The 15,213-nt window shown below is 40.3% G+C and overlaps 1 protein-coding gene across 1 annotated transcript in view; it reads right to left on the bottom strand.

Moving 5' to 3' along the window:
• Window positions 1–15,159, bottom strand: part of SLC44A1 (solute carrier family 44 (choline transporter), member 1) — a 65,278-nt gene extending 50,119 nt beyond the window's left edge. Inside the window, exon 1 of the mRNA XM_010565211.1 lies at window positions 15,122–15,159. Coding sequence (XP_010563513.1) covers window positions 15,122–15,148 — 27 coding nt within the window. The 5' untranslated portion in view covers window positions 15,149–15,159. The remainder of the gene's footprint in view (window positions 1–15,121) is intronic.
• Between the last annotated feature and the right edge of the window lie 54 nt (window positions 15,160–15,213).

The raw sequence follows: 15,213 nt of genomic DNA, 5'->3' as shown, positions 1-15,213 counted from the left end.
ATTAAGGACAACCCAGTGAATAACTGGCCTGAATAACATCCACTGGATGAAAAAGGAGATGCAGGGAGAGGTTAGACTCTAGGCTTTACTTCGGCTAGCGAGTTTAAGCTAGCAACTGAAGAGTATAAGACCATTCTGATTTACATATGAACACACAAGTGGTAAGAATACAGTCATAGCTTCATTCAGGTAGTCCAGTACAAAAAATAAAACCAAACCAGAACAAACAAATACAACCCCCATAATTTTCAGCCCAAAACAAGTCTCAGAGAGATCCAGGATGACGGATGTCCCATCAAAATCCTATAGGAAGATTCCCTAGTCATGTGGAAGGCCAGTCGTGCGAACTGCTAATCTAACTCCAGGACTACAATACACAGTGTTACGAAAGCCAAGAGGTGATAGAATTTTAAAGCAATGTCCACAGCCAACAAAGCCAAACCAAATTAAACTTCATGAGATACCAGTTACATGTTCCAAGTACACATGTTCTGAAATCCTGGAAGGTCCACATCCAGGACAAAATGTTCATTACCCTTACTTGTACATAATGCTACATAAAACCTTACATGCAGATGAAACATAGTGACCACCCAGTATTCTTCTACTTCAGCATTTGGTTTAAATCAGTTCCACTTCCAGTCAAAAATAACAGAAAATATGACAGAAAAGTTGAAATAGTTTTTAAACAGAAATGTGCACAAATCATTTTGACATTCCCTCTTAAAAAGCAATAAATTCTTTTTAGTTTCCTTTTTTCTTTAAACCTGGTTCTAACACAAGACAAAGACACTGCAAAACATCCAGTTTTCCATCTGCAAGCATTGAGAATAAGCTTTTGTATTTTCTACCCTTAGAAATGGCCACTTTTTTTTTTTCTATTGAATACTGAATACAAGACATGGCATTTTGACTCATCCATCTAAACAATCAGGCCTAGATGTACAAAGTTTTTTCAGATCCTAGCACACTCAGGCACTTCAGTATTTGGCCCATTCCCCCCTTAGCAGCTTATACCATGCTTTAAGGATGTGACTTTTCAGACCACTTATGATTTCTGAAACTTCTGTTGGTTCAACTGGTGAGTTACAATACTGCCAAGACACAGACCTAGTATATGGAAACTTCACCACTGCTTTCACCATTTACATTCATTCATTATTTGACCTTTCCTTAAAAACTGGATAAATTCACAAAATAAATCCATCCACTACTCTCCCCTCACCAATGCACACTGAATTTTTAACAACTTCTGGCCCGTAGTCTCCCTTCTATATTACATCCACCTTCCAAGTTTTTAATATCTCAATCACGACACCAACTGCACACCCTTTACAAATACTTCCTCCCTAAGATAATTTACAAAATTTAAAACACTTTAAGATGCATCTTCTTTTCACAGAACTGTTGTGTTAGGCTGTCAATTATGAACACTGGTATGCATGAATATCTGAACTCCCGTTTGTTCCTCAGAATGGTATCTGTGACTATTCTTTCCAGTGGGACATAGTTTTTTGTTTTTTAAGCACAGAACCCAGCTAAAAAATCATATTGATAGTTCCAGAAGCCACAGAACTAGTTAAGATTGATTTCCGTTTGTCTTCCTGGACAGTACAATCAGATCCTTTGATATCTAACAAAGGGAAAGTTCTGATCATAGTTCTTCATGCAGTGGAAACAATTCCTGATTTTTTTTTTCCCTTCTCATTTAGGTTTCCTGATATTTAAGGATAACTCAGCTTTTGTTACAGCTCCTTTCTCTGTGGCTACAGTTTGACCTCAATCTTTCATTAAGCTCACAAGAATACACCTGAATCTTTGAATCAACTATCACTCATGAATTAGCTATCAATGCCAAGTTAGCTCGGTTGGATCAACAATTCTTTAGAGTTATTGGGGATGGGAGAAACAAGCAGGAAGGAATGAAATGTGTGTTATCTGTGCCAAAGATTTTTTTTTCTAAATGTAAGTTACCAGCAGTTTAAATTACCACAGAAGCATTACATAAGTTAACTTTTCAAATAGCTTTAATTAATTAAGGGGTTTTTGCTCTGCAGAGAGTCACTGTAGAAAAACTTGGAATATTCATTGTTATAATTTCTAACCAGTTTCAATAATGACAAGAAGATACTGAAAATTTTGGGTTGCAAGTATTTCAGGTTTTTTTCTTCTTAAAATGAAAGGGTAGTTTTTGTTCTACTTTTAAAAATCCTGATGTGGCAGTTTAAGATAATTTGCTATAAAACCCCATCCTAAGAACCACATTCACCTAACTACGTCCTCTTTCGATTAATTCCCTGTTGTTTTATCACCTTGATGTAACATCTGGATTCAGAGTATATGTGACTGTAGCTCAACACAGGAAAGTAAATAGAAATTACTTCTGTTTGTATATGTAAACCAAGGAATTCAGAAATTACTGTGTAGCTGTCTATCTACAGAGGAGATAAACAGCCACAGTATGCACACAGCATTAATAAACAGTCCTTAGGTTACTCATCCTGACTGGGATCTTTTGTGGGAAACTGCCACAGAGTCCTGCAGAACCTCCCTTTCCTAGAAGGAAGGCTGGTTCTGATAAAGTGCCAGAGATTCAAGTGATTGTATGAATAGCATTCAGTTTATTCCAATCACACAGTGAGTTTTGATGCTTCAGAATTGGTGGGTCCATTTGCAATACTGTCCACACCACAAAATGACATGTAAGGCATGGTCCACTCTTGAGTTCTCCTTTGAAAAAAAGGTAAGCCAGGTTAAAGAGGTTGCTACCAAGAAGTCATCCAGTCCACAAGTTGTCCTGCAAACTAAGGTTAAAACTACAACTTGACATGCTATTGAAACATCCCCACACTGCCAAAAAAAAAAGGCTGTTCTTGAAACATTTGTCGGCTTTTCCTAATGACCATTTAAAGAGCTGATTCTTTACACATTTTACATATCTTTACAAGCTAAAGTCTCAGTCACATGCTGGCCTTTACCATGAAGCATACCACCTATGAAAAAGAGGAACCATAATTCACTAGTTTACCAAAATGTTTCCAATGCAAGAATGTAATTCTCTAGTTTATCAGAGAGCAGGGCATTTTTCTGTCCAAGACATGGCACACCTTTCTAAGTTATTCAGCTGTTTAAGAGAAGAACTAGCAGCAACTGTATATTGTCCTAATGAAACTTCTTCCACCTCTGAACAGATCTTAATTCTAGAGCTTAAAGAGGAACAGGAAATGAGTCCTGACACCAAGCAGTAATAGTTTAAAATGCTTCTAGATTGCTCTAACCTGAAGCCTAAAACCAGGACCTAAGACCCCTATTCCATAAGCAACTGCAGCCATTTTGACATCAAATGAAGTTACCAGCTATTCCTCTCCTTTCATTATGAAAGTCAAACTGCAGTGAACAAGATGATCAGTATGCTGCATCTGAAATATATTTTGACCGCAAAGTGCTTAAAACATATGTGATACTAATTACAGGCGTAGACTAAGTGTGTCTCAATATAAACATGAACCAGTAACTACTTCATGAAAAACAGAGCATTTCTCTGCATACACAGCCAACTTAGTAGATAATGACTGAACAAGTGTTTACAATATCAGAATATAAAATTAAAATCTAGCAAGTTGTTTCACATTTTCAAACAAAAGCATTAGGCAACTTTTAACCTATTAAATACACTGCACAAAGAAATTCATAGTGAGAAGGAGGGAAGAGACATTGACATTTTCTAACACCTTCACAAATAAACAGAGCCTAGAGTCCCTGACAGTGCGCCTATGAAGGTCTGTTACCTCTAAGGAGAATGAAGTCTATAATTATTCTAGGATCTTCTTTTATTCTTAAGAATGGATGACACTGTCCCTAAAAAAAGCCCCAAAAAACTAACCCCCCACAAAAAAACCACTCACTTTCCCACACAAGTACACTTCTGAGAATAACAGTACCAACTCAAGTAAACTATCCCTCTATATAAAATCTTCATGGAGTGAATGCACTTTGCATAAGTGTCCAAAGCAAAGTCCTGAAGTGTGAAAAGTATCTTCAGTTCATGACTTCATCAACTATCTTACAATTTTTTATAGAAAACCCTTTGTTTACTGCACTGTGAAGCCTAAGAACACTGTGTGAAGTTGCCCTAGTTAAAATGCTCACCATTATCTACAGACTTCCTGTGCGTGACCTACAGGTGTTCAGATAAAGCACTGAGCAGTAGCTTACTGCAGTTTTATCACAAATTCAGATGATTCTCTCATGTTCACAATAAAACTGATTTATTATACAGAAATTACTGGTGTGTCTCCATTACTAGAGGAGGAACACACACCAGCAAACCCAGACTTTTACTCTACTAAACTATAGCAGTTCCCTGGAAGAATGAACTACGCTGTATCAATAAAAATATTCCCATAAACACACCAAGAAAATTCTTAGTGTAGATTTGTCCTGGATCTCCCTCTGGGGAAGAGTAGTATTGCTTCTACCCCAAAAAGCCTACCAATGATAACATTCTCCTGAGAGGCAGATGATTGAATTCCCCCAGACTTACAGAACCAAAGCTCTGTCTCCCACTTCCAGGGGCAAGTGAGCTTGTCACTGTAATACTATTACAGCTGCAAGTGGCAGTCACCTCTAGAAAGAAATGAAAACAATACACACTGTTCCCTGCAAGTGCCCTCCATGATGACACCATCCTCTGGGTAACAAGCCCAAACACCTCTGAGCAATTCCAAAAGGGACTGCATTACAGAACATGCAAATGACAGTGGTGCCTAAGGCCTGTTTTTGTGGAATTTCTGCTTTATTTTTCAATTTACTGCAAAGCAGACATTAGTCATGCTTTTGGATTTTACTGACAACCACATGCCAGTACTTTACATATAAGCACCCACGTCCTTATTTGCCTAATAATTCCGCATCACTGCTTGTTCTCCGACACCTTGTCCACTGAAAGGACACATGTGCTCTTTACAAGAACAAAACTCAGAGTTCCTGTTAGAAGTCTTCTGATGGTGTAATACTACTTTAAAGTTATCCATCAAAGGGTAATGAATTTACCACTTTCATTCTCTTCAGAGACTAATCATACCACCAATTCAATGTGTCCAACACCTGCATACTTCACCGATGTTCTCATACTCCACACACAGTATTTATGAGTTTTCAACTTAATGTAAGCAAAATTGAGAGCACATAAGACAGCACTTACAACATTATTGATGGTGTAATATAAAGATGTTTATCCTGAAAACTCATACATGGAGACTTCACTTATGAATCTGACAAACACTGTGCTGTGTATCATCTTCCACTCATCTTTTCAGTCAACTCATATTAAACATTGCTTCTAAAACTCCTTTATTACATGCTTCCACCTCAGTCTACAACTTAAATATTTCTCTTGAAACATAACACAGCTAATTAAAGAAAGAGCTGACAGGATCAGCACACCTGCTGAGGTTTTGAAGTTTTGAAAGAAGACCATCTGCAGACAAAAGCCCAGTTTTTAACCCTCAAAGTACTTAGTTATTGTTTCTTTTCTTCATTACAGGTTGTTAAGTACTTATTTGAAAGCAGTAATAAGTAAGGACACTACAAATATTATAGTAATATTTTTCAGAGGATTAATATATCCATTTCAATGCATGTTTGGTACTTCCCTGTTCTTAATCATTAATAAAAAGCAGTCATGCAAAAAAAAAAAAAAACACCAAAAAAACCCCACACAACAAAAAAAAAATCCCCAACCCCCCAAAAAACCAAACCCAACAGTTCACTTTTGAAGATATTTTGCACCTACCAAGTTACTTCATCACATTGAATTTTCTACTTGTACATCTACCTGTTTAACAGAATCTCAAATTTTTTTCTTACTACGAGACTGGAAGTCCCAAATCACAAAATATTTTCAAACTTTAGAGTAGTAAAACATTTTCCAACTGCAATACATATTTTGCTTCCAAATGTGTTAGCTTTATCACATGACATTAGCAGAAGAAAAAAAAAAACACAGCAGAACTCCTCAATTAGTGGTCTCCACAGAAGATGAAGGACATTCCATAGAAAATGCTGCCCCTGTTCTTTGCACTCCTTTGTGTGTGATGAGTAGTTTTCTCTAAAAGAATTCTTTCACCCTTTTAAAGTGTCTAAAGCCAGAATTCAAAACCAAAACCATCACAGCTCTTTAAGAGCTCATGGCCTGCATAGTACTGCTGTGAAAAATAATGATGTTGCCACTTCGTAGAGACATTCATAGCAGTTTGCTAAGTATTCTTTCAAAATGCATCCTACGTTCAAATGCGTTTGTCAACTGAACATCAGAAAAATCACGTACTCTTGTATAGCATTTACAATCCTTGCAGAAGAACTTCCTACCTTTTGAAGGCAAAGGCCTACTTGGTGGAGGGTTCTGTGAGGTTAGAGGCTCACATGTGCACACGTAAACACAAACATGGTCCTTGTCGCACTACACTGAACACTATTAACTAACTGTTGGATACATTGGCCATATGCATTCTTCCATATCACTGTGTACGAAACCTGAAAGACAAGAGCTATGTTGGAAGTTGAGAAGCTAATAGCCATATTCAGTTACATTTAAGGGACGTAATCAGCACACTAAAAACTTCTCAGAACACTTTTTTCCCCCGCTTCCTCTAACGAAGATCAGAAAAATTTTAAGCTTACATTTTGGGGGGAAAAAAACCTCTCACATAGCTTCTTAAATAAAAAATCCTAACTTACAGGTCCAAAATTCTGGCAAAACAAGAAAGACCACCACTCAGGATTACAATAAGAGGGTAGTGCTTGAGGATATTGAAAGCGTATTAGATTAACAGGAACCAATGCTAAGAGGGCTCTATCCGATTTATGGAAGAAAGGATGTGAGGAGAATGGAAAGGGAAATAATGTGTCAAGCCCTTAGCTTATTACATAAGCATACTTCCTTATAAGTAGGCAATTATTTTGCAGCTTTTCATAGCAAACTAGGGGGAGTCTGACAAAGCATTGCCAGGACATGGTTATCATGACCTTGAACAAAATACTTTAATGGGTTTCCTGTTTTGTTTCTACGGATCTGTATATGACATTCAGAGGTCTCTTCCTCAGTCAAATAATGTATCTGGAGAGCAGCAAGAGTGGTTTCAATTTAAAACAAAACCAAAACAGGTCAGAGTTCATTTCTGCTGTAAACAGCTGCTTCACTACATTGCATTTACTAAAAGTGGGTATCAGGCACAAGTCACCATGTTCTGCTCACCAGGACCCTCCACCATATTCTAGCAATATTACTGGTTAAAATAGCAACAGCTAGAAACTAGCATGTAAAAATGTAGTATGGAATCTCAGCTTTCCTACATACTGCAATCATCTCCTATTCTTGCAGTGCCGTGCATACTCGGTGTTGAAATCATATTAAAGCAGAGAAAATTAATCTTAGGACTGCAAAGCTTAACTTCAAAATGAAGTTGACTCTTCTTTCTTCTTAAATATGTATACAGATGTTCTTGAGGCTGTTGTCATACAATTGTACACTTTTATTCCACATTCGAAATTTGCTTACCTAGAAGACTAGGGAAAAAAAAAAAAAAAAGAGGGGGCCTAGAGACAGGAGGCCAATCAATGCAATGAAATTTGTTTACTTCATAAATCTCTGAAACTTTAAAGTATCTGGAAGACCTAGAAGAACCCTATTATATATGCACCAACACAGACTCTTCCTCTAAAATCGATACACAAAAAAGCTCTCAGTATAGTTTCATCAAATAGAGGTAAAAATTAGCAGTTTAGTCAGCAGGTACAAGTCACCTCACAACACTCTGCTCAACTGTTTTTTAGAAGCAAAGCACAAGATGTACACAATTTTCCAACAGCTCCTTCAAGTGAGAAAGATTCAAATACAAAAATAACAAAGACACAGTTTCTGTCAAGTTGGTTTGCAAGTTTTGATTTTCACAAAAGAAACCACTGAGGAAGGTTCAAAGGAACAAAAATTATAGTCAGCCCAAAGGAGAAAAAGGCATGCAAAAGTGTAAAGCTTGCCTTTAGAGTAAACAGCATAAAAACAGTTGACAACTTCACTACATAACAAATACTGTCATTTCTTCATAATGAAAAATAAAAGCAGTCCTGTGGATATGAATATACCTTCACAATTACTAACCTAAAAGTCTGATGGCTGACAGCATTCTAGATGCCAATTAGATTACAATAACATAAGCTTTGGATTTAGCATTCACTATTAACAATACAAGATAATCAATCTTTTCCAAAACTGTTCTCACTTTATCAAAAAAATGTCTTGTAAGGATGCAATATCCCACGCTTGTTCTTAATCCAAACTACTGCTTCTTGAAGCACTTAAAAAAAAAAAGTCAATCTTTGAGTTACCTGACAAAGTAAAGGAAATAATGGGCTACTTAAAACTTTTAAGATGTGACACAACGGAAAGATAGTCTAACTTCAGAAGGAGCTAGTCCTCAGTGGGAAAACTCAATAAATTTGAAAGAGTATCTATGTAGCTGAAATATTTCTTTCTACATCAAGATCAAAAGGAATTATTTGCACAGATTGTGCAGTTGCTTGTGACAGCGTTTGTAAAAGGACACCTCATGCTTCACAGGAAATGAATAGAGCTCACAGACCAGAAGTACAGAGAAGTAGTCAACAACTTCATGAGATGCCTCAATCCTTAGCACTGTTTCTGGATCCGGCTTGTACACTTCCTCCTTCATACTATATCTGCTTCCCAGAAGCTAGAACAGAAGCTTCATCTACTGTCAGCATGTTGAAAGGAAAATCAAGCTTCCTAGCTCCTTAAGTAGAATTGACAAGTCATTCTGTTTCTGCCCATCAACACCGTTATTCAGCTGGTTGTCTTCTGTGATTGTACCCCATGCCCACAATGAAATGGGCATGTTTTGATGCCCCCTGTATTCATTTAACTGCAAGAACCTCTGACAACTGAAGATATGGCTGAAGTACAATTAATGATCTGTATTGTCCATAACAGCTCAGAAGAGACATTTCATCAGAACTACGAAATTTTTTCAAAAGTTAAGAACTCCAGATTTATTCTGTGTTACTTTGACAACAGATGCTCAAGGGAACGTTAATGGATGATCTGTCTTCATCTCCTCTTATAATGGGAAGTTCTTGTAGTCTTGTAAAAGCCAAGGCTACCACCAAGAATAACATGTGCTTTGTTTATCCCAGTCATGTCTCCAATCTCCAGCAAGATTTCAAGCTTCTCTCACACGTACCTTAGATTAAGCAACTGACATACAATGTAAGGATAAAATAAACAAACACACACAGTATTTCCCAGTCCCAACACAAACACCAAAACCTCTGTAAGAAGCCTTGTTTCCTATAACATCTTGCCACAGCAAATGCTTTTGAACTACAATCAGCCACTAAGAGAGGAAGGGAGAATGGATTCTGTATCACAACTACTCCAAGAGAAACCAGTTTAAGGTCCACTTCTCCCCACAGCTTGTTCCCTTTCACGAACTACAATTTCTGTCCCCTCAGATGTAACAATGCAAACGTTGTAGAGCTGTACTATAAACTAGATCAGTGGAGCAATCTGAGTTACCCTGTAAAGTAAGTTTGCTTGCTTAAAAAAAAAAACCAAAAAAAAAACCACACACCAAAAAATGTGTACAGATTACTTCAGTCAAACAGATTTACAACACAGCCTAACAGTTATGGTGACTTGAGAGCGATGAACTCCAACAGTTATCTCCTGCAAATCCAGTTTTATAATGGACTAATGCTGTGAGATAGCAGAAAATACCACTGATTAAGGAGACGAATGAAAAGAAAGGGAAGGAAGTATTGCCACTCAAATGCAGATTCCGTTTTTCTTCTTTAATGAAACTAAAGATTTGAAAGAAATTTGATTATTGTATCAACTTAGAGCTTTAGCACCATTCGCTCAGAAGATCCCAGCATTTAGGAAGAGAAGATCATTTTCAAAACAGCACAACAGAAAACCCTACCTGTATCAAAAATGAGTAGAAACTTTTTAAGCTTTCTTGCAGATCCATGATGAGAGAGATGCACCTAGATAGAAGCACCCATCTTGAGAAGCTCATGATAAAGATATGGCAAGGGAGGACAGTGGGCTGAAACCACATGAAGGTATTGACAATCAACAGCACTGCAAGACAGGAGATACACAGAGGTGGGTTTTTTTCTCCTGTCCTTTACAAGGTTTTAATCTCCTATAGGTCCGCACACTTTGGCCAAACAACTACAGTTCAAAGAAGCATTAGGAGGATCTGGTCATGATAATTAATGAAAAGTACGTCGACTGCTCTAAGAAAACCACTCTAAGATGTAGGTGACATTGCAAAAGGTTTTCCCAGCAAGCTCAAGCTTCAAGATGGTGAGAGTGAAGAGGCAGCAAGCACTAAAAAAAAAATATAGCTAAGTCCATCTAAATAAGTAGAGAATAGCATAAGCCCCTAAAGAAACAGAAGATGACACCGTTGTAACATGGAAAAAGGAGCAACAGGTAAACAAGAACTCTGGTTGTGACGATAAAAAACAAGCGTAGATCACAGAAGATACTACACCAGGGGAAGTACAAGAACTTTGTATGAGCGTGGAATAAGACTGAAATTGAAAAAAGAAATGCACTGGACAGAAGTATTCCAGATTGAAGCAACTCAGCAGGTAAAACAGCAGTCGAACAACAGGAAAGAATGAGCACACCTGGAAAAAGTCCGGTACGGTTCTATTAAGTTAACATCACTCATAACAGTTCAAGTTGAAAAATTTGGTAGAATAGGAGATAAGTTAAAAAAAGGGGGGAAGAAGACTGCATATACCAGCACAGACAGCAGTAGAGGAGAAGAAATAATAATCAGAGAGTAGAAGGCAGTGAAGAATAGCAAGAGGACAGTATTACAGAAGCCCAGGGACAATAAGACATCGAGTGGTAGAGGATTACAGATTGTATGGAAAGCAGCAGAGATCGAGGAAGGTAAGAAAGGAAGGGAATCCTTGAAACTTGGCCAAAAGGGGCCTGCAGAGATCTCAGTGAAGGCAATTTCAGCAGAACACAGAACCTGGATTGGAATGAATTTAGTACAAAGAAAGAGGAAGGAATGTATGACAACAAATGTAAATTCTTCTGTTTGGGAGTTTGGAAAAGAAGGGAAGCAGACTAGAGTTGACTGTCAGCTTTAAGGATGGAGGATGGTAACTCAGAATAAAATTAGGAAGGGAATAAGAGGTAAAAAGGCGGCAGCAAGAGGTAAAAAAAAGAAATTTGGAATTAAAACAGAAAAATTGAACAAATGGAGCTTTGGGGTCAGGCTAAGCAGTTAAAGGCAGAAAAAGCAGAGAGCAAACACGAGAAACCATCACTGTAAGTAGCAGACAAGAGTGCTGAGCAAAAGTAAACATGCCAAGTCTAATCAGTTTTTCTCTGGAAACCTTTAGATTCTGCAGGGGAAAAGATACATGAAACGCCTAAGACAGAGCTCTAGACAGCCTGCAAAGCAAAGGAACTGGGAAATGTATTTGGGGGAGGGGGGGTAGGGGGGAGGGAAGCATAATTGAGTATGAAATAAGAGTTAGGAAGAAGACGTCAAAGAAATTTGCCTGGTTCAACAGTCACAGGTAGCTGCATTATCATAAATGAGATGAGGAGGTGTAGTCATGAGAAAGGGACTTGGAGATGCAGTAATCAGATAAGATGGCTGGCAAAATCAAAACAGAAGTAATCATTTCTCTCAGAAACAGAAACAGGGATTAGCAGATGAAGATCAAATAGGCTAGAGAGCTGAAGAATAAACTTAATGAGAAATCAACTTGAGAAACAAGTCATCAGGAATCATGGTAAGATGTCCATGATAAGAGACTGTATGTCAAAGACTAAGATGAAGTTACACAGGGAGAAGCAAGAAGTAAGTGAGGCAACATGATGGAACCTCTGATGGACCCCTGCTCAAGAAAAGCTTAAGAAGAAATAACAGAGGGGGAAGCATAAAGACAGTGGTAGATGAGGAACACAACATTAGTTGTTAATGATAAAAGGGCGGGTAGGACAGTGTCCTGGTTTCAGCTGGGATAGAGTTAATTTTCCTTCTAGTAGCCGGTACAGTGTTACATCTTGATAACACACTGATGTTTTCAGTTGTTGCTAAGTAGTGTTTATACTAAGTCAAGGATTTTTCAGCTTCTCATGCCCAGCCAGCAAGAAGGCTGGAGGGGCACAAGAAGCTGGGAGGGGACTCAGCCAGGGCAGCTGACCCCAACTGGCCAAAGGGGTATTCCATACCATGGGACATCATGCCCAGTATATAAACCAGGGGAGTTGGCTGGTGGGGGGTGCGGGTCGCTGCCCAGGAACTAACTGGGCATCGGTTGGTGAGCAGCGAGCAACTGCATTGTACTTCACTTGTTTTGTATATTCCAATCCTTTTATTATTATTATTGTCATTTTATTATTGCTATTATTATCATTAGTTTCTTCCTTTCTGTTCTATTGAACTGTTCTTATATCAACCCACGAGTTTTATGTTTTTCTTTCTAATTCTCTTGCCCATCCCACTGGGTGCAGGGGGAGTGAGTGAGCAGCTGCGTGGTGCTTAGTTGCTGGCTGGGGTTAAACTATGACAGACAGACATTAGGCTCTAATGTAATGCTGTATTGTTGGTAGCAAGGCTTCTGCAATCAATATACCAGACAAAACTATTGCTGATAAAATATTCAGCAGCTAGCCTTTGATTTGAATTTCCTAAGGAGACGCACAATCGCTCATGGCTAAGGAATTAAATAAACAACCATTCTTCATGCTTCAGTTACATATATGGGATACAAAGCTCAATTACTGTACCATATCTTGCCACACATAAGGAAAGCAAGTGAAAGGTTCAGTAGCGTACTATTAACATCATGCACCCTGACAGCAGAACACAAATTTAACTGAAAAACAAAATCAGCTAGTTGAAACCTATGAACAAGCCAGATATTTTAACTATTTGATCGTCTATTTCTTCTGCTTTTGGTCTAGTGTTACCCACAAATAAGCCTGCATTTTCATTTAAGAAAAGAACATTAACAGCGACCAGCAATACAAATTCATAAAGAAGAGCTAGAAAGGGCTTATTAAACAGTTAAGAACAACAATTTGGATAGGAATCACAGAAAATAAGGATGGAAAAGACCTCAAATATCAACTTCACTCTCAGTGCTCCAAGTCTATATCAGCTTTCCTTACGCCACTCCTGACAGATGCTTATCTAACACTTTTTTTTTTTAGCAAACCTCAGACAATACACACTCCACAATCTCCCCGGCAGTCTACTGCAGTGACCGAACAATTTTAAAATCTTCCCCTAACATTTGGCATATATCTCCCTCTCTGAAATTCAAACCATTTCTTCATGCACCATAAAGCTGATTGCCTTTCTCTTTGCAGCAAATTGGCTGTATGAAAAGGATGTTCCCTATTGCAACTGGACAGCTCTCTGCAGTGTTTTCCATTGGAAGGACAGAGCCCTTCATTTAAAAAAAAAAAAAAAGTCTGCCTGAACAGATGAGCTACAAAAACTCGTCTCTGTGATGAGTCATCTGGGACAGCAGAGACGGACTTTCCCACATAAGCAGTCTGCTGGAAGCTGGATTCAGCCACCGCAAGTGACACAGCCAAAGGAAACTAACATTTACAAGCAAGCAAAGCACAGCCATAGCGTTAGTCATGATCGCTCGTCCTACAGCCTTCAGAAAGGAGTCAAGTGAAAAAACAGTATAGCCCTGGTTGTGTTGTTCAAAGAGAAAGTTAAAATGGGAAGCAGAGCCGCAAACTGGAGCGCTGGGTGGAGCTCCTGATTGTGCCTTGCTTGGCAGCACCACTCTGGGGGGAAAAAAAAGGAGTCAGTAAGGGCAAAGCAGAGCAAGGGGGGAGGGGGAAGAAAGAAAAACCGAGCTCGGAAATAAGAGATGTGCATGGGGCCAGTCACACACAGAGAAAAGGATGCAGGGAGGCACATGAACCCTTGGCCACAGAGTGGGGAAGGGGGCTGGGATTAGGATTGTCTCCCTTTCCAGAGGCAGTGGACTTGGGGGAAGCCCTGGACATGGCAAGTTTCCTCCCATGAGATGGCTCTTCTCTCAGGGGTGGGGCAGTAGGGACCCCAATGGAAAAGCTGTAGGGAAAGGAACAGACTGCAGAGCTATATTGGGGGGGGGGGGTGTGCATCGAGGCATGGCAGAGGGGAGGAAGGAGCATAGGACAGGGGTGCAAGGCAGTATCGGGGTAGCAGGGGAAAGCTGGAGATATGTAGCTGCAGCTGTGGCAGGCGACTGGAGCAGGGAATGGCGAAGATTGCAAAGCCACAGCAGGCCTGGGGGAAGAAGAGGCAAGATGATGCCGATCCACAGGGGAAGCAGCACACAAAACAGTGTGCAGAGCAATGCAGAGGATGGAAGTGCGTAACATGGTGGGAGCAAGGCTATGAGGGGTGAACAAGGGGGTGCACAGCCATAAGGGGGAAGAGCAGAGCTACAGAGGGGAGAAAAATGCTGCACAGTTATGTGCATCAAGACTTGGGGGGAGTGGGTATAAAGGGGTTCACAGCCATGAAAGAGCAGGACTATAGGAAGGGAAAGCAATAGGTTCACAGCCATGGGAGAGCAGAGCTGTTGGTGGGGCAGAGAGGGAAAGGGAAAGGAAGGGGTTCACAGCCACGGGAGAGCAGGGTTACAGGGGATGCAAGTAAGTGCGCAGCCATGGGAGAGTGGTGCTACAGGTGTAGCAAGGGGACGCGCAGCCACAGGAGAACAGGGCTACGGTGGTGGGAAGGAGCAAAGTGGTGCACGGCCATGAGAGAGCAGGGCTATGAGGCGTAAAAGGGGATGCGCGGCCAGCAGAGAGCACGGCTATGGGGGGAACAAGGGGGAGCACAGCCACGGAACGACAGCATGAGAGGCAGACCTGGGGACGGGGGGAGGAGCAGCACAGCCGTGGGGGACAGTAGGCCTGCAGGCGGGTGTAACCGGGCCCGGCAGCAGGGCCAGGGGAGGGGATGGGAAGGGAGGGGAGAAGGGCAGCGGGGCCAGGGCAGGAGAGGGGGACGACAGGGCCCGGCGGCGGGCGCGGGCCGCTCACCTGCGCGGCGGAGCTGCAGCAGCCCATGGCGTCCGCGGGTCTCTACCCTGGCGGTGCCTGCTAGGCGGCGGCGGGCAGGCGCTGGGCATCCA

Source organism: Haliaeetus leucocephalus, unplaced genomic scaffold, assembly GCF_000737465.1.
Source record: "Haliaeetus leucocephalus isolate CR32 unplaced genomic scaffold, Haliaeetus_leucocephalus-4.0 Scaffold187, whole genome shotgun sequence".
NCBI lineage: Eukaryota > Metazoa > Chordata > Aves > Accipitriformes > Accipitridae > Haliaeetus > Haliaeetus leucocephalus.
The sequence above is the reverse complement of the archived record's forward strand: the minus strand, read 5'-3'. Positions and strand labels throughout refer to the sequence as shown.